This window comes from Dendrobates tinctorius, unplaced genomic scaffold, assembly GCF_039654945.1.
Source record: "Dendrobates tinctorius isolate UK_male_01 unplaced genomic scaffold, ASM3965494v1 ptg000270l, whole genome shotgun sequence".
In the NCBI taxonomy this organism is placed as follows: domain Eukaryota; kingdom Metazoa; phylum Chordata; class Amphibia; order Anura; family Dendrobatidae; genus Dendrobates; species Dendrobates tinctorius.
In genome coordinates this window covers 11,577,390-11,604,803 of record NW_027361937.1, presented here as the reverse complement: position 1 = coordinate 11,604,803, position 27,414 = coordinate 11,577,390, and the positions used below count along the sequence as shown (strand labels likewise).

Genomic DNA, 27,414 nt, shown 5'->3' with positions numbered 1-27,414 from the left:
GGGGCCCATTATATACTGTATGGAGCAATATATGGGGCCGTTATACTGTGTGGAGCATTATAGCTGGTGTTATAAAGTATTCTAATTTACTGAGATAATGACTTCTGGGTTTTCATTTGCTGTAAGCCATAATCATCAATATTATCAGAAATAAACACGTGAAATAGATCACTCTGTATAGTATAGGAGTTTCACTTTTTGTATTGAAGAACTGAAATAAATTAACTTTTTGATGATATTCTAATTTAGTGAGAAACACCTGTGTTTCTCTGCAAAATAATTACAATAAATATTGCTACAAAATAAGAGAATAAAATACCTGTTGTCCACTTATGCCCACTTATACTCATTAGATGGATGGTTTGGGTTTAAGCCCTCTCTATTGTCTCACGCATACACAGGGGCCCTCCTATGTTCTGAGAGAGCTGCTGCCAGACATGTCTGGTGGCGGTTTATCTTGGGGTGAATAAAAACATTAAAGGGTATTCCCATCTCCAAGAGCCTATTCCAATATGAAGTAGGTGTAATAATAATAGCAAATATCTCCAATTAGAAATGTAGTATAGTTCTTCTTATTCACTATGTCGCTTTCTCCAGCTGCAGGCATTGCAGTAGCTTAGGTATCCATGGTTACGACCACTAGCAACTGACTATCACTATATATGAGTGGCCATAACCATGGATACTTAAGGTACAGCAATGCCTTGCACATGGGGTAAGCGACATAGCAAATCAGAAGAACTATACTACATTTCTAATTGAAGATATGTCCTAATATTATTACATCTACTGTATATTGCGATCAGATATTAGAGATGAGAATACCCCTTTAACTTCCCTGACAATCAGTTGTCCGGTACTCTCATACATATTACACTGTTGTCCAAACCTGTCGTTTTTTGATAGTTCGACCAACGTTAGTCCTTTGTGTATGGGGGCTTTAGAGTTTGCATATTGTGGACAGCGCATCCCAATGAGATCTGCTGCTAATAGCTAATTTTTTGGCCATGTATAAAATGCAGTCTCTTGGACTGTTGCCATGTTTACCCTGGCCAGTGATCGGCTGATTATTGCATAAAAGGGCCATAAGATTGACGTTTGTCATCATTTCCATATAGTGCAAGTAAAGGTCATATGCTAAATGTCCAGACCCTGGACTTTACCCACACCAGGAGCCGGTAGCACAGAAGTCACAGCGCTCATCCTTCATTAAGTTTACCCTCCTGTCACAAAGATTTTTTTTATTAACCGTTTCATGTCCTTATGTTTTGTATCTGATTATGATGCATTGATGAGCCTCTCTCCTCCAAATATGGGAAACGCGTAGTGACTCCGACCAGCGCACAAGTCACAACGTAATACATTATACAGAGCTACCAAGCAATGCGGCATCTTATAAATAAGCCCGACTAATGTCATTGTGGAAATACTGCACATGCGTTCATCTACAGATGATGGACACGTTACCGCTGATCTCGTGACATATAGGAGAGTAATGTGCGACTACTGGTTTTCATCCAGGGTGTGTGGTTTTTTTTTTTTGTTTTTTGTAATCCAGTCAGAAAATAGCTGAACCGTCCTTTCAAGAACCATGTGTTTAGGGTAAAGGAAAATTGCACAATAAGACTCCACATCTGCTCTTTTACCATTTCCAGTTCCTCATGACCGAGAGCAACATTTTATTAGTTACTACTTTCTTTTGGAGGAAGTCAACGGGCCTCATTTATAAAAAAAAAAAAATAAATAATGCCTACAAATATGATAGGCTGCACATAGCAACCAGTCATTTAGAAAATGACAAATGGAATGTGGTTGCTATTGAAAGCACCTCTGAATTTTATTTTTTTAATTTTTTTTTTTTTTTTCTTTTACTTTTTTAGGTTTTAGTATGTTTACATTGGAAGTAAAGAGAGTGCAAATGGATTGATAGAACCTCTTCCAGTTCTTTGATCCAACTCTTAACTGATGACATCCCAGGATTCTCTTTTGATTAACCTGGCGTGATGGCATCATTGCGTCGCGTGGAACATATGACGTTGCGCCACATTGGCTAATGAAAAGAAGAGCTGTGGATGCTGGCAGGTCAGAGGCGGTTCTCAGGCTACAGTCCTGCGGGCTCAGATCGATGTGGTGGCAGCACTGGTCCTGTGTATCGATTCACATAATCTTTATTTGATAGTGATTAGTAATGAGCGAGCGTGCTCAGGTGTTATCCGGGTAACTCTGACATGCTCGATTAATATGTTCAAGTCCCCGCTGCTGCATGTTTCGCGGCTGTTAGACCGGCAACATAACAAGCAGGCAATCCCTGCATGTGTTGTGTCCGCCTAACAGCCCCGATACATGCAGCCACGGGGACTCTAACGTATTATTCAAGCATGCCCGCGCATGCTCGGATAATAACACATTTATCCGAGCACATTCCCTCATCACAAAGTGATCTCCACAGAAAATAAAAATCTTTATCTTCATTCTTCTTCAGTGAATTTTAGAAAAGATGGGAAATTACATTTTTTTTTTTTTTGGACATTTGCAAAATTTGTTACCTATCTGTCCCAGATTTTAAGAGCTTGTGATCATGGTTGTATTTTAGTTCTGAACAAGCAAGTTGTACGGAGCTGTAATATACCACAAAAAGAAGTGAAAGGCCCATTCTTTCCCTCCTTATGCTTCTAATAAGACACTTTCCTAATTGCACCCTCCACTGTTTCAGGGAATAAAAAAAGATACCAAGTGTGTTTTTGTTTTAATTTCAAATAAAGGACATTATTTTAGCTGTGTATTTATTTACAATACAGCTATAGGATTAGTAATGGATGGGTGTCTTAGATGCCTCTCCATTACCAAGCTGTGGGCTTGATTTCACCAGACCATGCAAAGGTGACATCAACCCCACTTGGCACCGCCACAGGGCAAGTGGGAAGAGCCAGGCAAAGCGCCAGATGTGCCTTTTGTGGGTGGGGGGGAGCAATATCTATGGCTCTATACCAGCCCCCGGCTGTCTGCTTTAGTTTGGCTAATTGTAAAAAAAAAAAAAAAAAAAAAAATACGGCGTGGAGAACACGCTATATCCTTGATGACCAGTATTGCGGAAGCTGACAGCTGAGGGTTGCAGCCCGCAGCTGTCAGTTTTGTCTGGCTGGTTATCTAAAATAAATATAGCACAGGTGACGGCAGATACTCTCATCAACCACTGCCTGCTTTTGGTGTTATTGTCCCCTGCTAGTCCTGATAGCAGCACAAGCAGGGGAGAATGTTGAGAGCTGTCTTCAGCACCCGGTGCCAGGGAGCAGCGCGGACAATACTGCTGATTCCCAGGCGCCAGTACGTGTCACACTGACAGACGCATGTTATCCGTGTGTCATCAGTGTGCAGGTGTGTGAGACATTATGCAGACCATGCTGCTGTTAAAAAAAACAAAAAAAAAACAGACATGGCAGTGTGCTTTGCCCACAGACTCACGGTCCGTGGAAACATTCTGACATATGCACAGATCCATTCACTTGAATAGGTCTACATACAGTGGGGCAAAAAAGTATTTAGTCAGTCAGCAATAGTGCAAGTTCCACCACTTAAAAAGATGAGAGGCGTCTGTAATTTACATCATAGGTAGACCTCAACTATGGGAGACATACTGAGAAAAAAAAATCCAGAAAATCACATTGTCTGGGTTTTTTTTTTCATTTTATTTGCATATTATGGTGGAAAATAAGTATTTGGTCAGAAACAAAATTTCATCTCAATACTTTGTGATATATCCTTTGTTGGCAATGACAGAGGTCAAACGTTTTCTGTAAGTCTTCACAAGGTTGCCACACACTGTTGTTGGTATGTTGGCCCATTCCTCCATGCAGATCTCCTCTAGAGCAGTGATGTTTTTGGCTTTTCGCTTGGCAACACGGACTTTCAACTCCCTCCAAAGGTTTTCTATAGGGTTGAGATCTGGAGACTGGCTAGGCCACTCCAGGACCTTGAAATGCTTCTTACGAAGCCACTCCTTCGTTGCCCTGGCGGTGTGCTTTGGATCATTGTCATGTTGAAAGACCCAGCCACGTTTCATATTCAATGCCCTTGCTGATGGAAGGAGGTTTGCACTCAAAATCTCACGATACATGGCCCCATTCATTCTTTCATGTACCCGGATCAGTCGTCCTGGCCCCTTTGCAAAGAAACAGCCCCAAAGCATGATGTTTCCACCACCATGCTTTACAGTAGGTATGGTGTTTGATGGATGCAACTCAGTATTCTTTTTCCTCCAAACACGACAAGTTGTGTTTCTACCAAACAGTTCCAGTTTGGTTTCATCAGACCATAGGACATTCTCCCAAAACTCCTCTGGATCATCCAAATGCTCTCTAGCAAACTTCAGACGGGCCCGGACATGTACAGGCTTAAGCAGTGGGACACGTCTGGCACTGCAGGATCTGAGTCCATGGTGGCGTAGTGTGTTACTTATGGTAGGCCTTGTTACATTGGTCCCAGCTCTCTGCAGTTCATTCACTAGGTCCCCCCGCGTGGTTCTGGGATTTTTGCTCACCGTTCTTGTGATCATTCTGACCCCACGGGGTGGGATTTTGCGTGGAGCACCAGATCGAGGGAGATTATCAGTGGTCTTGTATGTCTTCCATTTTCTAATTATTGCTCCCACAGTTGATTTCTTCACTCCAAGCTGGTTGGCTATTGCAGATTCAGTCTTCCCAGCCTGGTGCAGGGCTACAATTTTGTTTCTGGTGTCCTTTGACAGCTCTTTGGTCTTCACCATAGTGGAGTTTGGAGTCAGACTGTTTGAGGGTGTGCACAGGTGTCTTTTTATACTGATAACAAGTTTAAACAGGTGCCATTACTACAGGTAATGAGTGGAGGAAAGAGGAGACTCTTAAAGAAGAAGTTACAGGTCTGTGAGAGCCAGAAATCTTGATTGCTTGTTTCTGACCAAATACTTATTTTCCACCATAATATGCAAATAAAATGAAAAAAAAAACAGACAATGTGATTTTCTGGATTTTTTTTTCTCAGTTTGTCTCCCATAGTTGAGGTCTACCTATGATGTAAATTACAGACGCCTCTCATCTTTTTAAGTGGTGGAACTTGCACTATTGCTGACTGACTAAATACTTTTTTGCCCCACTGTATGTGTCTTCGGTACGTGTGGTGACAGTTTTCACATCTACTGGAGACACTTGCACATGTTGATTGATTCAAGTGAATGGGTCTGTGCACAGGTCAGTGTGTTTCCATGAACTGTGTGTCCGTGGGCAAAACACACTGACAAGTCCGTGTTTTTAACAGCAGAACATCTCGCAAAACATCTCGCACACTGTTGACACACGGACGTATGAAAGAGCACTTAATGGGGGGGTTTCAATTTCCCTTTGAGCTCCAGGCCTCCCGTTCTCAGGTTGTCCAGGTAGATATTGTGCAATAACACCCAGCTGAAGGCTGGCTGAAGAAAATGTGTGTCTCACGAGCAAATCACAAAGTGCTTGTTTTTTCTTTTCCGTAAGAACCAATGATGGTCCTCGCTGTCATCTATAAGTGCTCTGTGATTGGGATCTAGGCACGTGGCACGACCAGACGCTGCCCCCTGATATAATCGCTTGCATGTTCTCTGAACTCTGAAGTTCAGGTATCAGAACCAGTCTGCATATAAATGTGCTTTTTTTTCCTCTTGGAGACAGTCACTTGTGTTAGGAAACGTACAAAATGTCTTTTACTTTTTTTTCTTTTTTTTTTTCCCAAGGAATGTAGCATATTAAATTTGGTATGGGTGTCCCACCACATTCTGTTTCCATGTATTTTCTGTTCTTCTTGAATTCACAACACGTGGCAATTTATAGCACAAGGGGCCTAGTCATCTGCTTATCATTCCAAGCCATTAAGAGCGCTAAAAGGTGACTAAGAGATCTGACCCTGGAATTTATACACAGCCGTTCATTTTAATTCGGTACATTCAGGCCGTTTGTTAGGGTGCACTGCTGCAGCGTATGATACCCAGCTACTGGCATTTTCATATGCAGCAGGCTCGCTCTATAAAACTCAGTGTTTCATGACGCCATACATTATATTAGCATGAGGTCTTGTTTTGGAAGAGCTTATTTTATCCGTCTGAATGTTAAAATTATGAGACCGGTGCACTATAAAGGTATGCCCTTAGGGTGCCCAAGGCAGGAATGTGCCCCGTCACCCTCAGTCACGGAAGTTCAGTCTAAAAAATGTCAGACGAACAGTCACTTGAAATCCTTTTGCATCCCTCCTCTGATGGTGCTTTAGACATCCGCCTACTTTGTATGCCTATTGTCCTGACTGTGAGATGTCCAATTGGCACTAAATCAGTGGGTATACGAAACCCTAATTCAGCTGGCGGCACGTGTCTCCTACATGAATGTAGCACAGTGCGATGGACAACTTGATTTACATGTGTTGTCCAATTTTACAGTTTTGGTAGAAGATGTGTGGCAACCTTAATTCTAAGTTAAAGGGATGACCTGTAGTACGAGATTAATAGACACGGGCATATCTATGAACAAAAAGGGGTAAGTAGCACTTACAGGGTCGCCACAGCCTTTTCATCATGCTGAACAGTGGAAGACCTGGAGGGCCAATAGTCCCTGATCAAACATTCATGGCCCATCCTAACGGTAGACCATCAATGTTTAAGCCCAATGAATATACCCACCATGCAGTCCTGGAAGAGGCCATCTTTTGCATTAGATTTACTATGCAAGAAGCTCAGATGTGTGTGTATATGGCCTGACAGTGTGTTACTTATTAGCTTTACTAGAGCAAAGGCGCTGTGATGTTTGACTTTAAACATGATAGCATTGCTGCATGTGGCACACACATGATTTTCTGAAGTCTTAAAAATATGGTCACAGGCCTGAACAGACCTACTGGCCCATCTGTTTCCGTCACTTTTGAAAGCGTTCACATCAAGCCTATGAATTCGCCCACCAATTGCACATAAATGAGCTTCTTATATTTTGTGCCGATTTTTATGGCATTTCAAGAGGGTGCGACTCACAGGACTCTCTGGGCTGGCGTTGTACTGCTTTGCTTTATAACCCTGTGAGTGACACCCCCTTGGTAAAGACCATAAAAATGAGCATGAAATAAAGCGGCCTGTGGCTCTGGAACCGTATGGCGATTTAAATAAAAAGCAAAAATGGAATACTTGGAGGAGCAATTAATAAATTAAGAGCAAACGTGGACACTTCTGACCTGGTGATAGATCCTGTTTAAGTAGTGAAATTCACCGATTTTTCTATGGAAATACAATCGTTTTATTGAAAAAGTGTGTATTACATTGCTGTTTGTGTCTTGCCTAAGTAATTTTTTATTTCCATATCTGACTGCTAATGTCACATTGCTAGAGACTTATAATGTAACCGCTAGAGATGAGCAAATAAATTCAATGACCTCCTACCTGCTTGTGTCACCAGCTTCTATTTTACTAGCCGGCTTTTTGTAAAGTTGTGTGTCTCTCACACTGCAATGATGACGTTGTACGTGGATGGCTAATCAAGAAAATCTGAGGATGTTGGCAGGTCGAAGGCGGTTCCTGTCTGCAGATGGAATAGTGATGTGGCTTTTGGGCCAGGATCCTACTAATCAATTTGGTAATCTGTAGTAACTATCAGCAAAACTTTTGTTTTTTGCATAAGGCCCCTTTACATTTTGCGATGCACCAGCGATCCCGACCACGGTATGACCTGGTCAGGATCACTGGTGCATCGCTAAATGGTCGCTAGTGAGCTGCCACACAGGCAGCTCTCGCCAGCGATGTAGCGATGCTCAGCGGTCATACTTACCTTTCAGACGAAGCGATGGCCGCCGTCTTCCGCCCGCATCCATAGCTCGCTCGTCGGTGCCAGCAGGAAGCAGACGACGAGAAATGGACGTGGACGATCTCGCGCGATCAGCGATAACCAGCGGGGGAGCCAGTCGGAGGTAAGTATCACATGTAGCGATATCGCTGCTGCGTCACAAAATCGGTGACGATGTAGTGATATCGCTATGTGTAAAGCCCTCTTTAGGTTAAGAAGTCTCCCCCTTAATGCAATATTTTGCTTACCTAGTAGCCTACAATGTAGAGATAATGGCATTCTTCCATAATGGGACATGCAGACTACTGTATTAAAGCTTACTCTTCATCACCGGTAATACTTCCACTTCTGGATCCTGTAATATTAGTCTAGTTACTTATACACTTGCCCAGGTATAGGAAACTGAACTTTCAATACTTTTTAAAGATTTCTAATCAAGAAAGTCTTGGTAACAAGAATTTTTTTTTTGATGGAAAAAAATGCTCTTAATTTGGCTAAAAGTTAAAGTCAACCCATGACGAAGGGTCATACTACATGTACAGCCACTTTAAGGATTCTCCAGTCTCCTCAAAATGCTAGGAATCTGATATTCTATAGAAATATTAATCTGTGATGTCCTATGTCAAGGGTGGTGGTTTTGATTTTCATTTTAAGGCACATGTAAAAATGCTGATGGATTAAAAACATGTATACATCTGTGTGGGGTTTTTTCCATTTGGACTGCTTTCAAACTGCTTCTTTGAGACTATATTACATACACAGCACCTGGAATCCTCCCGCAGTTCCTTAAAACTAGCGTTTGGGCACTAAAGGCTGTTGATCTAACGTAATTTCTAGCGGACTGTGAGTGCTAAGTGTTGTATCCATGGCACGACCGTAAAAAAGCACCCTTGTTGACCTATCTATCAGCCTTGGTCTGTACAGCGGCAGAGGAACACCTATGGAGACCCTTCCAACAAAGACTTCATTGTCCAAAGTGGACAACTTCTCTAAGCTTGCTGTACTGCAAGAAGACTATCATATTTCTTCCCTTCAGTGCTACCACAGAGTGTTTCCATGCAATTATATAGTATTAGCTTAGTCAAAATAATCTGATATATGTACGGAGCAAAACTAGTAAGAAAATATTTGTCTACTTTGTCATGATGGAAAGCACTACTGAGATGTGTGGAGGAACATTCCTCTTCAATATTAAAATAGACAGTTTCCATTGTGGTGAGTCTGGCCAGTAAAACCTCTCGGAAGTGTCTCCTTCTGCATCTACTAATGCTCCGAACGGACACAGTGCTATTTTTTATTACTTTTGAATTTGTGTTTTAATAATTTCCTACCTTCCTTATTGCTATGATATACTAAACGTCAGTTGCTGTTATCAGATATGTCTACTGACATGGAAAATCAAGGGGTCAGGATAAGACTAAATCTGGTAGATGTGCCTGGTATCGCATGGCAGAAACTTGTATGAGTCTTATTGAAGATGGGAGTACTCATTTTAGTCAGTTTAACTTGTTAAATAATTGAAATTTATAATGTAAAATGACAGGTTTTTTTTTAACCCAGCTTAGGGACTCGTTGGTGAAAGGGGTTGCCTGTTTTGTACAAACTTCTTTTTATTTTTGTTAGAAGGGTGCCCCCACAGTAAGTGGATTACAAGGAGTCCTAATGCTCTAGAGCAGTGTTCCCCAACTCCAGTCCTCAGGGCCCACCAACAGGTCATGTTTAAAGGATTTCCTTTGTATTGTACAGGTGATGCAATTATCACCTGGGCAATACTAAGGAAATCCTGAAAACATGACCTGTTGGTGGGGCTGGAGTTGGGGAACCCTGCTCTATAGAATCTTCAGCTGCTATATAAGGTGCCCCTAGCAATAACGTATGGTCCCCATAGGTTAAATAAGCAGGTCCCATTTTTTTTTGTTTAATGTTTGGGTTGGAACCTTTTTTGGGACCCCCCATTAATTTCCCATAAACAGGTCTTCAGAGACATTGCTTTGCTCTGCACCCTCCTCTGACTGTGTTGCGATATTGATATACTATGGACGGACGTGCACCGTTGGCGTGTCTCTGCAAGATTAAAAGACAGAATTGGCCAGAAAAGTTTCAAAACGTTTAAAGTGTATAATCGTCTGTGGTGACTAGAATTAAAGATAAATCACATGCCCTTCAGCATGAGATCATTGCTCATTTCCTTTCTAGTAGAAAACATTACACACACATACCATCCATCTTGTGATCAGAGTGCAATTCGTCATATATGTTGTGGAATCGTAGCTGGATAATGTTAATAGTCAATTTACAGCAGGTGCCAATGTAGTTCGCCAGCTTAATTCACAAAGGTTTTGTGCTCCTACTACGTATCACATGACTGATTACAAATCCATCACAATACGGACAATTTGCTGAATGTCAATGATTACTTTTTTCTCAAGACCTATAGAAGTGTTGAGTGAATCCAGAATTTAAGTTTAATTAATAAACAGTACATGTGAAGGTAGGGTACATTACAAAGCTTCTTTCTGGGGTCAGAAGGCCGTAGATTCCCTCATCCCAGAGAATTGGATCGCTTATGCAAATGACACTCTGATCAAACCCTGATCGGAGTGTGATCACCATGTTCTCCCATTCTCTTGGATGAGGAGAAGATGGAGACAAAAATTTCTCCATCTACTCCATTCTGTGATGCTGTAAAAATTGGACAGTACTCAGATGTCAATAGAGTGCAGTCCGATGTTTTCCACCCATTCATAGACATGCATGGCCAAGTATGATCCAAATGTCGGATCAAACTCGGGCATGCAGCAATTTTTTTTAATCAGTCTAATTGTTTTGAAATTAAAACTTTGAAATATTTAAACCGTTTTTGGTTCTGGAAATACTTTTTTGGATTCTACACTAGAATAGCACACTTGAGATATGCTATGTCTGCGAAGAACATACTCTATTTTACACCCACCCAATGTTCTTCCATGCTTGTGTCATGATTAACAGGGTAGTGAAATATTTAGACTGAAGAAGGTGTGTTACATCCTCTCAAGTAGCATGTGTACTGTCAACACTTGGCACCCAACCCTGCTGTCAGCGCCTCACGGGCAGGCCGGCAGAAGTAGAAGATGATTTTCCTCAGAACCTCTATTAATACATATGGAAATGTATGGATTTTTGGAGTAGATAAGGTCTACTTATTTTTCTGAAACTGCAGAGCTCTGTCCTGGTGTGATGGCTGTATAACCAGCCGTTCCAGGTTGACATACAAATATTATCTTGGGCAAGACCAGTTCAGAGTTGTACAAGCTCCTGCAAGTCCGGCAGATGAGTAAGCCTATGAAGAAATGATTTGTCTCTTTGTAGACTGAGTCATCCATTTATGCAACGTCCTGGTTAGAAGCTTTGATTTAAAGCTATAACTGTGCAGCCTGTTCTACCTTGGGTATGGCTGATTCGGATCTAGAGAGAGTTGTTACTAATGGGATATTGCATCTGTCACAATGAGGCAATGACGTGAATACATTATATTTATTATTATGCTTATATTACACAGCACTTTACAGATGTTATCATCACTGGGGCTCCCAATCTAAATTCCCCATCAGTAAGTCTTTGGCGTGTGGGTGGAAACCCAGAGAAAATCCATACAAACTCCTTGCAGATGTTGTCCTTTTTGGGATTTGAACCCAGAACCCCAGCGCTGCAAGGACTGCAGTGCTAACCAAGGTGCCACCAAGCTGTTCATTAAGGTGTACCTCCAGTTTTAGCACGCCAGAGCAAACATAGCGTTAATTTGGTTATTTTATTTAGTCTGTTTCCACGCTGCGTAATTGCAGCGCTTTGGACGCAGCGGAAACCCCACTCCACCCAAAGCGCCGCCCCCTGTTGTACACGCAGTGATACCGCATGTGCTCTTTGAACACATGCAGAATCACCGCATCCTATCCATAGACTGGGTTATTTATCTTGCGGAGATGGAGCGTTCCCGCAAGATAGAAATTCACTCATTGTGCATTCAGTGCATATATGGGTGTGACCGCCCTCTTTCTGAGCTGGGAAAGCCATCCAGTCTGGCCCAAGCTGTTACTAGTGGTTCAGCCGCTCGACCCTTGTTCACATTTACGCCACTTGGCAAGTGAAAAGGTTTTAAATACTAGAGTAGGGACTGTCCCACAAGGGTTGCCGTGACGTGGCGGGATGGCTTGTACATTATTTTGATCAAAATTATGTTTACTAAATACCCTTATTATTATTATTATTACCTTTATGCATTATTTGCAGTATATTTTTTACTTTTAGTTCAGGATATTTGTGTTTTTTGCTTTCTGTTTTCTCAAGATAGAAATTCTGTGGTCTGGAAAGACGCGCCACATGTCCGTAATTTCGGGTGTGTTACCCGCGTTCTTGTACGCATAGTGAAGATGGGATTTCATAAAATCCTCTCCACTATGCTGTAACATCTGGACGCTGTGGATTTAACGCTGCGGCTGTACGCAGCGGTCAATCCGCAGCAAATCCTGATGTAATCCTGAACGTGGAAACATACCCTTATACATATTTCCCTTGCAAACTCTTCTGACATCATCTTACCTTCTCTAGAGATGAAGAATTGGGCATATAGAAATCCAACATATCTAATCTTTCTTCCCCCCCTATATCTGGCATTGAGGAGAAACTGGACACCCTTATACACATGATGTTTCTTATACACGGTAGAGGAAACTCGTCTGATCCCACACTTTTCGTCAGGACAAGACTATTGTCTTGTGTGTGATAGTATCCTTTAGTTCTTCTGGGAAATAGGCCACCCAGAGGGGTGTCTCACAGCGGCTCGCTCCCTTTCTTTAAACAAAGTGAAAACACTCGCACACTCAGCGGAATCCAGCATGCATATGTATATTGGGGACACGCTTTCATCCAATATTTAATGGTATGTAGGCACGTTTAAATTATTGGTGGTTTTGGCCAACTATCTTCTGATAATACTGTATATGAGTAATTTTGGGCACTGATTCCTCAATTTTATTGTAACATGATAATACAGGAAGGCCAAATAAGCCCAGAAATTTGTTATGTCAGTGCAATAATTGAGGCGGCCATGGCAATCATTGCTCCCATTTTCAAACGTACCTAGAAATATGTCTATATCTTCCAGCTGGATCACCCTATTCAGCTACTTTTCCCCCAAAAAAATTAATAGTTTGTAGATATGGAAATAGTGTTTGCAGCTAAAAAAAACCTAGCTCCAGTAATACTCGGAACAGAATATACCAGACTGGAATTTCCCTCTATTTATTCATGGAAATGTTGGCGGTTGGTCGTGATTCACATACAGAGCTTGTTTTATTTCTACCTGGATCACTGTGGCGGAATAGTCGTAACGGCTGAGCTGTAAAGAGGCAATGACTCCTCGCAAACACCTCGGTGTCAGATGACTTCTACTCCACAAAACGGAACTTGAAAGGTCCTTGCTGGCTTTCTTATCGTAACTTCATAACTGAGTCTAACGGAACACAAAACAGTTGGTATTGCTGTGGATATATATATATATATATATATATATATATATATATATATATATATAATATATTAATAAAAAATCCTTGTTCTTCTCATCCGGGCACTGTAAAATACACGCTTGGATGGTTGGTATCATGGCCCCTGATGTGACCATATACATTAAAGTACTTTGATGATTGAACAGCCATTGAATGAATGATGTTTTGGTGAGCAGTTGTTATATTACATTTTAGAATTATTGTTACAGTGGCCATACATGTTTAATGACACCATGAAAAAAACTAATCGTCAAAAGATCTTTTGTGGATGGATTTTTCTTTTTTATTTCATTGAGGCGTTGAATGAAAATTTCAAACAGTCAACTTCATTTCCAGTGATGATGGTCTATGATCAAGGCAATTTTTTTTTTTCTTTTTTTAGTTTGTTTGTTGTTTTTTCTTAATTTCACCCCCCATAAACATTTGCTTTGGTTGAAAATGTCCTTTTAGTGATCAACATTTAGTTTTAGGCTAAAGTTGATAAAAATGGATGCTTTCAACCATAATGAACGTTCATCTGGTGAAATTCAACAATGGTTTTAACTGGATGATCTCAGGTCGCCATCATCAGATTTTTTTAATTAAAGTATTTCATGCAAAAACAATCTTTCTTGTGCAAAAAAAAATTGCAAGAAAAATTGTTTGTTCATTGTCTGGTAATTTGTATACTTGGACTGAACACTGAGCTGCAAGCATTATTTGGTGGCAACTTATGTACCTACAGATCTCTGGAATCGGGAGATCACCATTCACATTAGAAGATTGTCTAATTCCACATGACATTGAACAGTTAGGGCCGACATTAATTTCTAAGGAGGCCTTGGTTGCCAATATGGACTTAAATATTTCTGCCTGTATATGTTGATGGGATGATCATTCATTTAACCATCAACCTTCTTCTGTCTAATAAAAATTATGGATGACCAACCATCTAATGTGGTTGGCAGATTCTGTGGAAGGGTAAGGATTGGACATGTTAGGTAACGAGAGCAATGCCGTGGTAAAGGGATCTAGCATGGTTGTATACTCCCCTTTCTATCAAAAACACATGTATACTTGGTTGAACGGACTATGAATGGAGAGATTAAGGGAAATCTGTTGGCCAAAGGAGCCTTCCGCTGACAACTGTTGAAGGCATTTGTCCATCAAGCCTCAGTCCTCTCCTTTTACATATGAACGCCCAGATACTGTGATATATGGACTTTGATATGTGTTCTAAACTGTAGGTTCTACCTAAATCTAAGAACAAGATCTTGGTACGATTTTTCACTTGTATTATGATGGACATTGTCCATCCTTCGGTTACATGGACAGATTGTATAGTCCTCTTTCCGTAATCAGATGAAGCAGGACTGACAACCATTAGCTGATAATCACTCTTACTTTTTTTTTTTTAGTGAATCAACTTCATAAATACCTACAACTAGTATTGCTCATCCAGCTTCTACTGATCCTGTATGTCACTCATCCCATGTTCCTTTGCTATACTGAAGTTTCTTTGTACTACCAGTTGTTTTGTTCTGTACCTGCATCAGGTGGTTTGAGATGAACGGATTGTTTGGTCCATTGAAGTCATCATTGTGGAGTGTATCAATGCATGAAATTGTGGGAAGACTGGAAACTGAATAGAAATGCTAAAATGTAAATATTTTTAAATATCTCTATCTGTCCTCATCAGTCAGTAGTGCTTAATCTGTGTTAATCTGTGTTGCCATCTCTAATTCTCCTGTTTTGGCCCTTTAATCTGTGATGGACAAAGGAGCTCACGTGGCACCCAGACCATACAAGGCTACTAATAGAGCTAGGATACATGTAGTAGAATCATTTGCTGTAAGTTTAGTTTTTATTCACCCGGTAAAATGGATGTTGGTCTTTACAGGCAGTTGACTGACACCAGATATGGAAAGGTACTCCCTGATCCCGCATAAATTAGCTCAAAATTGATCTTCACTCTGAAGGATGGCGCTTGTGATTGGTACAACTGCCGTTCCCATGGCTAGAGATCTATAGTCTTCACATTTCTTCTTCCCATCCACAAGATTGATGGTCACATTGCGGACCTCTGTCTCGGGGTGATTTATTTAGTTAGTGCATGAAATGGGTTTCTGGATTACTGTAAGTGCTCTTTATTTTGTATGGCTCCATTATATACTCTCATTTGGTTTTGCAATGCACCCAGGTAAATTACAATAACAGACGCAGTTGGGCCCCTGCCCAGCCCCTGTGACTGAGAGGTGATGTGCCAAGCTATTTGTTATGCTGTTTATTTGCTCATCTTGCCCTGCTTTTATTTTAGACTATTTCACATGAAAGCTCCTAGGCACAAAACCCCTCTTGTATATCTTTTCAGTGTTTAGATGTTGGACTATGGGAATGTTTGCTCGGAGATGATCGGATTTTTAGCATTTGGGGTAACCAGCTGAAGAGACTCTGGAAAAGTTCCCTTTTCCTGCTTTTACTTGTTCTGTAACTAAACTTGCAATTCAAGTTGATCCGGTGTAAAATGGATACTGGCAATTATCACATGCTACTTTGCAGAGGAATCAACCTCAAAGGTGACCTGCAGTTTAAAGGTCACAAATTCTGCTAATCTCGCTCATCTATTGTGTAAATTTTCAATGTGAAAATTGTCCTGTGGATTTTTTTTTCATTTGCACCATATACGGTATATTCCTGTCATGCATAGTTCATGGATTTGTTGCAAATTTCCTTATTGACTGGAATTTAGAAGAAAAAGCCACAAGGAATGTTGAACTGACCACTCTCACTATGTGACAGTGTACCTAGTGTACGCAGAGAAGAAGCCAGCAGATTTGGCACATTTCCATCCCAAACAAAAATATGGTAGTTGTCCACAACGCCTCTGATTTTTAGGTGTCTTTGAAAAAAGTAATGTCAAAACAAAGTTGTCAATGACAGGATGATGTCAGAAACGTTTGGAAAGCAGTTTTTCAAGAAGAAAATGATATACATATATACACTTACCAGCTATGAACCCTTTCTACGCCCAGGTGGCGAGCATTTTAATTGGTATATGGTCTCCCATCCTGGTATGTGCTGCCACTCTCCTATCCTGGTACGCATGGCACCCCTCATTCCTATCCTGGTATGCATGGTACCCTCACCCCCTCCCAATCCTGGTATGCATGGCACCCCATTCTTCATCCTGGTATACATGGTCCCCTCACCCCTCAATCCTGGTGTGCATGGTACTCCCTCATCTTTATCCTGGTATACATGGTCCCCTCACCCCCAATCCTAGTATGCATGGCCCCCTCACCCCCTATCCTGGTATGTATGGTCCCCTCACCCCCCAATCCTGGTATGCATGGTCTTCTCACCCCCCCAATCCTGGTATGCATGATCCTCTCACCCCCCAATCCTGATATGCATGGTACTCCCTCATCCCTATCCTGGTATGCATGGTCCCCTCACCCCCTATCCTGGTATGCATAGTACCCCTTATCCCTCAATCCTGGTATGCATGGTACTCCCTCATCCCTATCCTGGTATGTAGTGTTCTCTCACCCCCCTATCCTGGTATGCATGGTCCCCTCACCCCCTATACTGGTATGCATGGTACCCTTCATCCCCCAATCCTGGAATGTATGGTACCCCTCGTCCCCCAATCCTGGAATGTATGGTACCCCTCGTCCCCCAATCCTGGAATGCATGGTACCCCTCATCCCCCAATCCTGGTATGCATGGTACCCCTCATCCCCTAATCCTGGTATGCATGGTACCCCCCCATCCCCCAATCCTGGTATGCATGGTACTCCCTCATCCCTATCCTGTTATGTATGACCCCCTATCCTGGTATGCATGGTCCCCTCACTCCTATTAAAACTACACACATACAAAAAAAAAAACATTTATACTCGCCCTTCTTTCCTGTGCTCCAGCGCTGTCACGTTCTGCTGGAGGCCGGGGGAGGAGTCTGGCGCCGGAATACGCGCATGCCCATAGCGCTGTCCGGCGCCATATTGCTGAAGACACACTGCAAGTGTGTCTTCAGTAAAATGGCACCGGATCGCGCTATGTGCATGCGTGATTCCGGCCGCATTCTTGCCCCGGTCTCCGGCCGAAGAGAATCGCCACGGCAACGCTCCTCCCGGTCAGGTAAGTATGGCGTCGGAGATGGCTCTATGCAGTGTGTACGGTACCACCATCTCCGGCGCCATACACACTCCTCACCGCTGGCTGCCTCATTCTGTCTGGAGCCAGACTGCGCAGGCGCGTCGTGCAGAGTGACGCTTACAGCATTATATTATAGATTGCAGAAAGATGCATAATTTTTCCTTATCCAAGCTAGGGACTCCTGAAACTTTTATTTTTTTATTCTCTCTTCCAGGAGCTACGAAAGAAATCGGTTCTGCACTGACCAGAATGTGTATGAGGCACAGGAACATCGAGTCTCGACTCAAGCATCTTACAGTGTAAGTGGTTTTCTACTCTTATCAATGAGAAGCCAACGCTCTTCTCTTTCCTGGTACCATAGGACTTGACGTTTTCCACACAAACCTTATCTTGACATCAGACCAGAATTAATTTTCCTGAGGGGCCACAAGAGAGACCGTAACTGTTGTCGAGGGCTGAACAAATGGCCGAAATGAATTCTACTCAATATCAATATATTATAACTATATTATTGATAATTATATTATCAATTGTATCACTTGATATTGAGCAGAATTAAGTATGCTGACATCCTCCTAAATATCATTTGGACCCTAGTACAGCCCCTTCTATATATCATATGAGCCCTCCTTATATACTGTAATAGCCCCCACACAGCCTCCCTATATATAATGCATGATCCCTAAACAGCTTCCCTGTATATACTGCATGAGCCCCACACAGCCTCCCTGTATATACTGCATGAGGCCCACACAGCCTCCCTGTATATACTGCATGAGGCCCACACAGCCTCCCTGTATATACTGCATGAGGCCCACACAGCCTCCCTGTATATACTGCATGAGGCCCACACAGCCTCCCTGTATATACTGCATGAGGCCCACACAGCCTCCCTGTATATACTGCATGAGGCCCACACAGCCTCCCTGTATATACTGCATGAGGCCCACACAGCCTCCCTGTATATACTGCATGAGGCCCACACAGCCTCCCTGTATATACTGCATGAGGCCCACACAGCCTCCCTGTATATACTGCATGAGGCCCACACAGCCTCCCTGTATATACTGCATGAGGCCCACACAGCCTCCCTGTATATACTGCATGAGGCCCACACAGCCTCCCTGTATATACTGCATGAGGCCCACACAGCCTCCCTGTATATACTGCATGAGGCCCACACAGCCTCCCTGTATATACTGCATGAGGCCCACACAGCCTCCCTGTATATACTGCATGAGGCCCACACAGCCTCCCTGTATATACTGCATGAGGCCAACACAGCCTCCCTGTATATACTGCATGAGCCCCACACAGCCTCCCTATATAAACTGCATGAATCCCAAACAGCCTCCCCATATATACTGCATGAGCCCAACACAGCCTCCCCATATATACTGCATGAGCCCAACACAGCCTCCCTGTATATACTGCATGAGCCCCACACAGCCTCCCTGTATATACTGCATGAGCCCCACAAAGCCTCCCTATAGAAACTGCATGAATCCCAAACAGCCTCCCCATATATACTGCATGAGCCCAACACAGCCTCCCCATATATACTGCATGAGCCCCACACAGCCTCCCCGTATGTACTGCATGAGCCCCACACAGCCTCCCCGTATGTACTGCATGAGCCCCACACAGCCTCCCTGTATATACTGCATGAGCCCCACACAGCCTCCCCGTATGTACTGCATGAGCCCCACACAGCCTCCCTGTATGTACTGCATGAGCCCCACACAGCCTCCCTGTTTGTACTGCATGAGCCCCACACAGCCTCCCTGTATGTAGTGCATGAGCCCCACACAGCCTCCCTGTATGTAGTGCATGAGCCCCACACAGCCTCCCCACATAATGAGCCCCACACAGCCTCCCCATATACTGCATGAGCTCCACACAGCCTCCCCATATAATGCATGAGCCCCACACAGCCTCTCTATATACACTGCATGAGCGCCACACAGCCTCCCTATATATACACTGCATGAGCCCCCACACAGCCTCCCTATATATACTGCATGATCCCCACACAGCTTCCCCATATACTGCATGAGCGCCACACAGCCTCCCTATATATACACTGCATGAGCCCCCACACAGCCTCCCTATATATACTGCATGATCCCCACACAGCTTCCCCATATACTGCAGGAGCCAAACACAGCCTCCCTATATGCACTGCTTGAGCTCCACACAGCCTCCCTGTATATACTGCATGAGCCCCACACAACCTCCCAATGTGCCGCACGAGGCCCCATAGCCTCTCCTTGTGCAGCTCAACACCACCATAGCCTCCCCTTGTAAAGCTCAACACCCCCATAGCCTCCCCATGCCCACCCAAACATCCCATACACATGAAAAAAAATGAACACTACATACTCTGTTTGGCCCCGTTCCCTGGCATTCTGCTTGTCTCCCTGCCTCCGGTGCGCTGACTCTCCGTACTGAAGCACACAGCTGACGCAATGAAATGATGTCATCGCGTCAGCTGTTTCACACGCTGATTGGTGGAGGAAGTGGCCCGGAAGCTCCTCCTCTACCAGTGCAGTCAGCGGCATCTATGGAGACAACGGAGACGGTGGGTGAGCACTTTGCCCAGGTCTGCTTTAGACTTAAAAAGTTTTTTAGAAATGTGGTAAGGGTTTTCTGAGCTGTTAATGTTTTTATTTGTCCACTTATTAGACATATCTGTTCTTTATAAAGCTAAGGTGTAGCTATTATATCTACCTTTGCAACTCCCGCTGGATCGCCAATGTTCTAGACTTCAATAGACATTTAGCCCGGATCAAAAAAGTGGAGCAATTCAGGGCAATAGCTCTGCCAAGTACATATATATTATCATAGGGATGAAATCTTGATAACGTAAAGAAATCCCAAAATGGATAAAATGTATGACACTGAAGCTTGACGATACATTATGAAATAGGGATCAAACCTACTACATTTCACCATGCCTGATCCTTTGTTTTGTGACAGATTAGCCACTGCCAGAGGATAATGCAGTGTTTTATTCCATTTATGCCCAGAATAAACTTACAAGCTTGCCAAGTCAACCGTGCATATTTATGGTAGTCAGATAAATGGCATCAACGTCTTACTATTCTGTCCTTTTATCAGCAGAGGTTTTCCAATACAGCATGATCTTTGTATTTATGTATGGTAATTATCCCAGCGCATACATTTCTTATACTCTTTTAGGGTCTTTCCTTGTCTGGATGATGTCATGACATTCTAGGGGTCTGTCCTCACAAGGCAGGGATGACGTGAGACTGCTGTCATATGATTAGTAGGTCCAGAAGATCTTTGTCTGTGGCTCCACATCACTCCGCTCCAGCTGTCCAGTCATGGCTTGAAACCACAAGAAATCAGTCTTGGAGAAGCACAGCCTTGCAGTGACTAATGTGGCTGCTGGATTTGCTTGGTTTCCTGCCACAGTTTTTTGGGACACCTCTATGTACATGAATAACTTGCCAGTGTACACTGGGAAGCCCCGAATCCCAGACCATGATCAGTGACAACAGTATATTACGGAGACGTATACTGTGAAACTCAAGGAGGCTTAGGCTAGGTTCACATTGCGTTAGTGCCATCCGTTTAACGGATGCACTAACGATGATTCCCAAAATCTATTTTTTTCTACGATCATGTTAACGCATGCGCTAACGCATGGTAGCATTGCGTCGGCATGCGTTAGTAATAGAGGAGTATGCACAGCGAACGCGTCCCGTTCGCTGTGCGTTCGACCTAACGTATCTGAAAACGCAGTATACCGTGTTCGTAGGTGCGTCACAAAGTAACGGACCATCGCTAATGCATGCCGACTTTGGCATGCGTTAGGGTGCATTACGATAATGGATGGCAAAGGGTGCGTTAACGGATCCGTTAGCTTAGTATCGGATCCATTAAACGGATGGCACCCTAACAAGATGTGAACTCAGCCTTACCATCACCTATCAGTGGGGCGGAAGGCTTCACTCAGGAGACTACTGCCATACTTGTATCCACATGGTGCAGACCTTTTGATCCACCCTTATGTTTTGCTTTTTACATCAGATCTACACGTGCCTTGTTTTACCATTTAGTAAAAGCCTCCAGGCAAGCTATATTCTGAGCGACCCTCAGGGAAGCCCAGGAATGAGCACCCATCAGTCTGAGAAGCAAGCCGCCATGAGGCCAGTTCACACCAGCCTCTTCAAACTGAATAAGTACGGGATGAGCATGTATTGGAGACAATTGTTTGCCCCCATATAGTTTGTGTATAGTCAGCAGTACGTCCCAGTTACACAGGTAGGTGTACTGCCAGCAGTGAAGATTTAACCAGGTTTATACGTCGCAACCTGGAGCAGTATGATGTGGGATCAAAGACCCTAATTCTGACACAGTATATCACTTACTGGGCTTGTTGCTGCAGTTTTAGTAATATCGCTGGTTTAACTGCTGCAAATTTGCTAAAGCTCTGAATGTTGAGCTCTGTGTAACAACGCCAGAAACACTGATTGACTGCTTTCTGCGTACACCGTGCATAGGCAGAAAGCTGCCAGTCTGTTGTGGGAGATGGTAGAACCCATGGGTCTCATGGACTGTGTAGCAAGAGCTGATCAGTGAGAGGCCTAGCAGAGGCGCAGAATTATTTTACTGTTTTAACAGCCTCTTTTAATGGCTGACACCAACAATCGAATCGGATCACAAATAAGTGTTTTGCTGATCAGCGGACTACATGGGCATGGTCGGGAATGATCAGACTTAGGATTTCTCGTTTTTACTGATTATTAGCTCTTGTACAAAGGTCTTTACTTACCGGCATTAGAAGCGTAGGGCAAGGGCATTGTGAGCTGTGATGGCCAACAAACACCGGCATGGTTCCTGCCCATATTACTAGTAAGGTAAAGGTGCCCTAGAAAGGGAATTCCTAAACCCTGTAGTGTTACATAAAGTACCTCCAACTATCTGTAGGTAAGGAAGTGAAGACTGGCTTTCTTGAGCTGCGTAAATCTTTTGGTGTCTACCCATTTAAGGTTTTGTGCACACGCTGCGGATCCGCAGCGTTTCTGGCCCTGTGGGTCCACAGCAGAATCTGCTGCGTTGTACAGTACCGGATGTTACTCTATGTAAAATGGAAACCGCTGTGCACATGTTGCGGAATTTTCCGCGTGGTTTTAAATCCGCAGAAAGAAATGACATGTCACTTCTTTTCTGCGGATTCTGCTGCGGTTTACCATCTCCTCCATTGTAGAGGTGAAAAACCGCAGGGCAAAACCGCAGCCTAATCCGCAGGTCTTTTGACCTGAAATTTACCTGCGGATTTTGCAAAATCCACGGGGAGAAATCCGCAGCACCTAAAAACTACGTGTGCACATACCCTAAGACGTTCTCCTAATATCCTACTAGTCAGTCTTGTAGTCTTCTGGCATTATGATTTTGAGAATATTGCTGCTTGGAAATGTCTCCTCTGCTAAGGCCTCTTTCACACTTCCGTTTTTGACCATCAGTCAAAATCCGCCAGGTTTTGAAAAAAACGGATCCGCCATGTTTTTTGGCGGATCCGTTTTTTTCCCCATTGAGTTGCATTACTGGCGGATCTTGACGGATGGCCATCCGTTGGATCCGTTTTTTTGCGGATCCGCCAAACTTTTTGCATCCGCCGGCATGCTTGGACGGACCTTGCAACGTTTTTTGGGGTTTTTTTTGTTGGATCCGCATTTTCCAGTGCGCATGCCCGGAGAAAGGAAGTCGGGGTGAAAATTAACCCTGGAATCCTTTCTGGCGGACGATAAAAATCCTCTTTTTTTCTCTCTCCTCTCCTCTCCTCTCCTCTGTCTCTCTCTCTCTCTCTCTCTCTCTCTCCTCTCTTGTGTGTCTCTCTCTCTCTCCTCTCTTGTCTCTCTCTCCTCTCTTGTCTCTCTCTCCTCTCTTGTCTCTCTCTCCTCTCTTGTCTCTCTCTCCTCTCTTGTCTCTCTCTCCTCTCTTGTCTCTCTCTCCTCTCTTGTCTCTTTCTCTCCTCTCTTGTTTCTCTCTCTCCTCTCTTTTCTCTCTCTCCTCTCTTTTCTCTCTCTCTCTCCTCTTTTCTCTCTCTTCTCTCTCTCTTCTCTCTCTTCTCTCTCTCTTCTCTCTCTCTTCTCTCTCTCTTCTCTCTCTCTTCTCTCTCTCTTCTCTCTCTTCTCTCTCTTCTCTCTCTTCTCTCTCTTCTCTCTCTTCTCTCTCTTCTCTCCTCTCTCTTCTCTCTCTCCTCTCTCTCCCCTCTCTCCCCTCTCTCCCCTCTCTCCCCTCTCTCCCCTCTCCCCCCTCTCCCCCCTCTCTCCCCTTCTCTCCCCCTCTCTCCCCTCTCTCCCCTCTCTCCCCTCTCTCCCCTCTCTCCCCTCTCTCCCCTCTCTCCCCTCTCTCCCCTCTCTCCCCTCTCTCCCCTCTCTCCCCTCTCTCCCCTCTCTCCCCTCTCTCCCCTCTCTCCCCTCTCTCCCCTCTCTCCCCTCTCTCCCCTCTCTCCCCTCTCTCCCCTCTCTCCCCTCTCCCCCCTCTCCCCCCTCTCCCCCCTCTCCCCCCTCTCCCCCCTCTCTCCCCCTCTCTCCCCCTCTCTCCCCCTCTCTCCCCCTCTCTCCCCCTCTCTCCCCCTCTCTCCCCCTCTCTCCCCCTCTCTCCCCCTCTCTCCCCCTCTCTCCCCCTCTCTCCCCCTCTCTCCCCCTCTCTCCCCCTCTCTCCCCCTCTCTCCCCCTCTCTCCCCCTCTCTCCCCCTCTCTCCCCCTCTCTCCCCCTCTCTCCCCCTCTCTCCCCTCTCTCCCCTCTCTCCCCTCTCTCCCCTCTCTCCCCTCTCTCCCCTCTCTCCCCTCTCTCCCCTCTCTCCCCTCTCTCCCCTCTCTCCCCTCTCTCCCCTCTCTCCCCTCTCTCCCCTCTCTCCCCTCTCTCCCCTCTCTCCCCTCTCTCCCCTCTCTCCCCTCTCTCCCCTCTCTCCCCTCTCTCCCCTCTCTCCCCTCTCTCCCCTCTCTCCCCTCTCTCCCCTCTCTCCCCTCTCTCCCCTCTCTCCCCTCTCTCCCCTCTCTCCCCTCTCTCCCCTCTCTCCCCTCTCTCCCCTCTCTCCCCTCTCTCCCCTCTCTCCCCTCTCTCCCCTCTCTCCCCTCTCTCCCCTCTCTCCCCTCTCTCTCCTCTCTCTCCTCTCTCTCCTCTCTCTCCTCTCTCTCCTCTCTCTCTTCTCTCTCCTCTCTCTCCTCTCTCTCCTCTCTCTCTTCTCTCTCTCTTGTCTCTCTTCCCGGCCAGCTGTTCCTTTAAAATTCTTCATTCTGCGGATCCGTCAATAAATGGATCCTGTGGCATTCGTTCACATCAGTTAGGAACGGATCCGCTTTTCCGCCTTTTTGGCGGATTTTAACTGACACAAAAAACTGAAGTGTGAAAGAGGCCTAAGACGTTTCATAAGATGTGCTATCAGTAGTGTCAGGGTTGTATTTGTGCGGGTCTACGTAATTCCACAGACCTTTCATTTTGTGCATCGATGAGACTGCAACTTCCGAGGGTCATGTGTTACGCTTCTAGTAGGAAAAACAAGCCTTTATTTTGTCTCTGACCTTTTATTGCGAGTCTTTAGCACAGTCTCTCCTTTTGTCAAAATTGGCGCAAAGATTGCTCCAAAATAACTGGTGTACAGAAAATCACTCTGTAGGGGGGAGAACTGGAGTACGTTTGCAGCAAATTTTGCAACTTTTCTAAAAGTCGTAATTGACTGAAAACCAATGGCCAACAGATAATAAAACCGGCAACACACGTAAAATATTCTAGGGGAAAAGACTCGCAAATGGAAAGATGAATATGGTGCAAACAATAAAAACTGGAAATGTAATAATCTGATCCGTAATGCCTTATACAGTGAGGTGTCAGATTTCTGAGAAGTAACCCAAATCTCACGGAGTGTATGAATAATGCCATGTATGTAGAAATAAGTGTAATGACCATTTACAGTGCAGTCCTTCAGCGTGGGGCTATTGGCTTCACTCTTACTAGGATTCACAAGTGTGGGGTAACCATCTTAAAATAGCTTTAAAGGGGTTGTCCATGATAACTTTCCATCCCAGTGTTACTTAATTTTGTAGCTTATTAAACTGAATCTGTCACCCAGTTTTTTGCCACCTAGTTTTGATAATCTCTTGTGGATAAAACAGTGATTTTATCATTAAAGGATTAGTAAACCTGCTGCGATGTAGTCCCTCCATATTCATGAGCTCCACTCATTGGCAGCTTTCTGTCTATGCCCAGTGCACACGGAAAGCTGCCAATCAGATCTGGTTGATCTACAGCAGATCAAACTTATTTTCTCCAAATGACAGCAAGCAGTTCAGTAAGTGACACATTGCTGGAATCTGGGTAACACATCGCTGGAATCTGGGACTCTGCCCCTACATTATGCTGCTCTCAGTTGGGGTAGCAAAAATGTGGTGACCGAATCCCTTTAATTTTATTCTCACAGATCCCATCCCACTACTGATAATTTGTTCAATCCTCTCTTCCAGCAAAACGTCTGCTCACATATACATCATGCACGTGATTTTCACCTGCTTACACTTTCACCCAATGTCCTATTCTATTGCTTTACGTGGCCTCACGTACACGCTGTTTGACTCACAGTTGCTCATAGCACATGTATGGTTCAGTTAGTGAGCGTACACTTTGAAAAAAGCACTTTAATCTGCCCATGTCTCTTCTTATAACACATACACTGGACAAAGACCTGTGCATGGGAAAAGTCATGCGCATGATATGATGTATGTACTGCAATTTTCTTTTGGTTATCATGCCTGCTGTAACCCAGAAGAGGGGACTGAATGTCCCGTGGCCCTTAGTGAGAACAGTGCATATGTGAGAACATGATTACCGTAGGTTTTTATTTTTGCTATCTATCCCATTGTTCATCCGACAGCTACGTAATGTATATGGGGGCCCTAAAACACTGGGATCAAAGGGCCCGCTCTGTGCGTATAGGAAGACCCCTGTACTATACATGACTGACGTATCCCCTGACCAACATGAGCCTCATATAGTTTTTATGGCCCAAATGACTTTCCGCTTATTCAGTGGTCTTGACCTTTGTCCTGATCATTTCTAAGGATTAGATAAAGGCTAGACGGTCTAATTTCTTAATGCTGGATTCTCTTGAACTTTGTTTTTCCCTAATTATGTTTTTTTCTTCTTTTCTGCAGAGCCCTGAGTGACAGCTTAATAAATCCCCTAGAAGGAAAAATTGAAGAATGGAAGAAAGTTGCAAGTCAACTGGACAAGGACCACGCTAAAGGTAGGAAACCTCTACTTTACACCTGAAAATAGTCGGCACACGCTCCTTGGGAACCGCAACTCTTGATATCTGTGTAATATACCATATGAATATTCGCATCATTCCCAACTATTTTTTCATATCACAACAGCTCTTGACAAGCTTTGCACCCGATGGTCTGTTCAAATGTGCCAGATCTGACAGATTGTAGTGGGATCTGCAAGGCTTTCTGCACCACAGTCTGCATCCCATGCATGTGAGTGGGGTTTCTGCAACTCCGTTCACATGCCACAGAAAGGAAGTAGGGTAGTGACTTATTTTGCCCCCAATTTTTTTTCTTTTTAATTTTATATACTGAAATAAAACCAAAGAAATGAGCCAACAACACATGTTGGTATAAGCACAATGTGAAGATGCATATTCACACTGTGGACATTAACAAACACAACCTTCGATGAAACAAAATAAGGGGTTACCCTGCAGTATATGAATAGTAATCGTACATGTAAATAGATGGGGGCAGAGCAGGACCCATATTAGGCTATGCGCACACGGTGCGGATTCTCCCGTAGATTTTACTAAATCCGCAGGTCAAATGACCTGCATTTTTCCTCCGGATTTAGTGCATTTTTTGTGCGGTTTTACTGCCGTTTTTGTG

The 27,414-nt window shown here is 44.0% G+C and overlaps 1 protein-coding gene across 2 annotated transcripts in view; it reads left to right on the top strand.

Annotated features, from left to right (window-relative positions):
* Window positions 1-27,414, top strand: part of LOC141069665 (protein MTSS 1-like) — a 202,667-nt gene that overhangs the window by 120,910 nt on the left and 54,343 nt on the right. For both annotated transcript variants that reach the window (XM_073559445.1, XM_073559444.1), the window contains exons 4-5: window positions 17,718-17,802; window positions 26,686-26,777. In XM_073559445.1, the coding sequence (XP_073415546.1) occupies window positions 17,718-17,802; window positions 26,686-26,777 (177 nt within the window). The remainder of the gene's footprint in view (window positions 1-17,717; window positions 17,803-26,685; window positions 26,778-27,414) is intronic.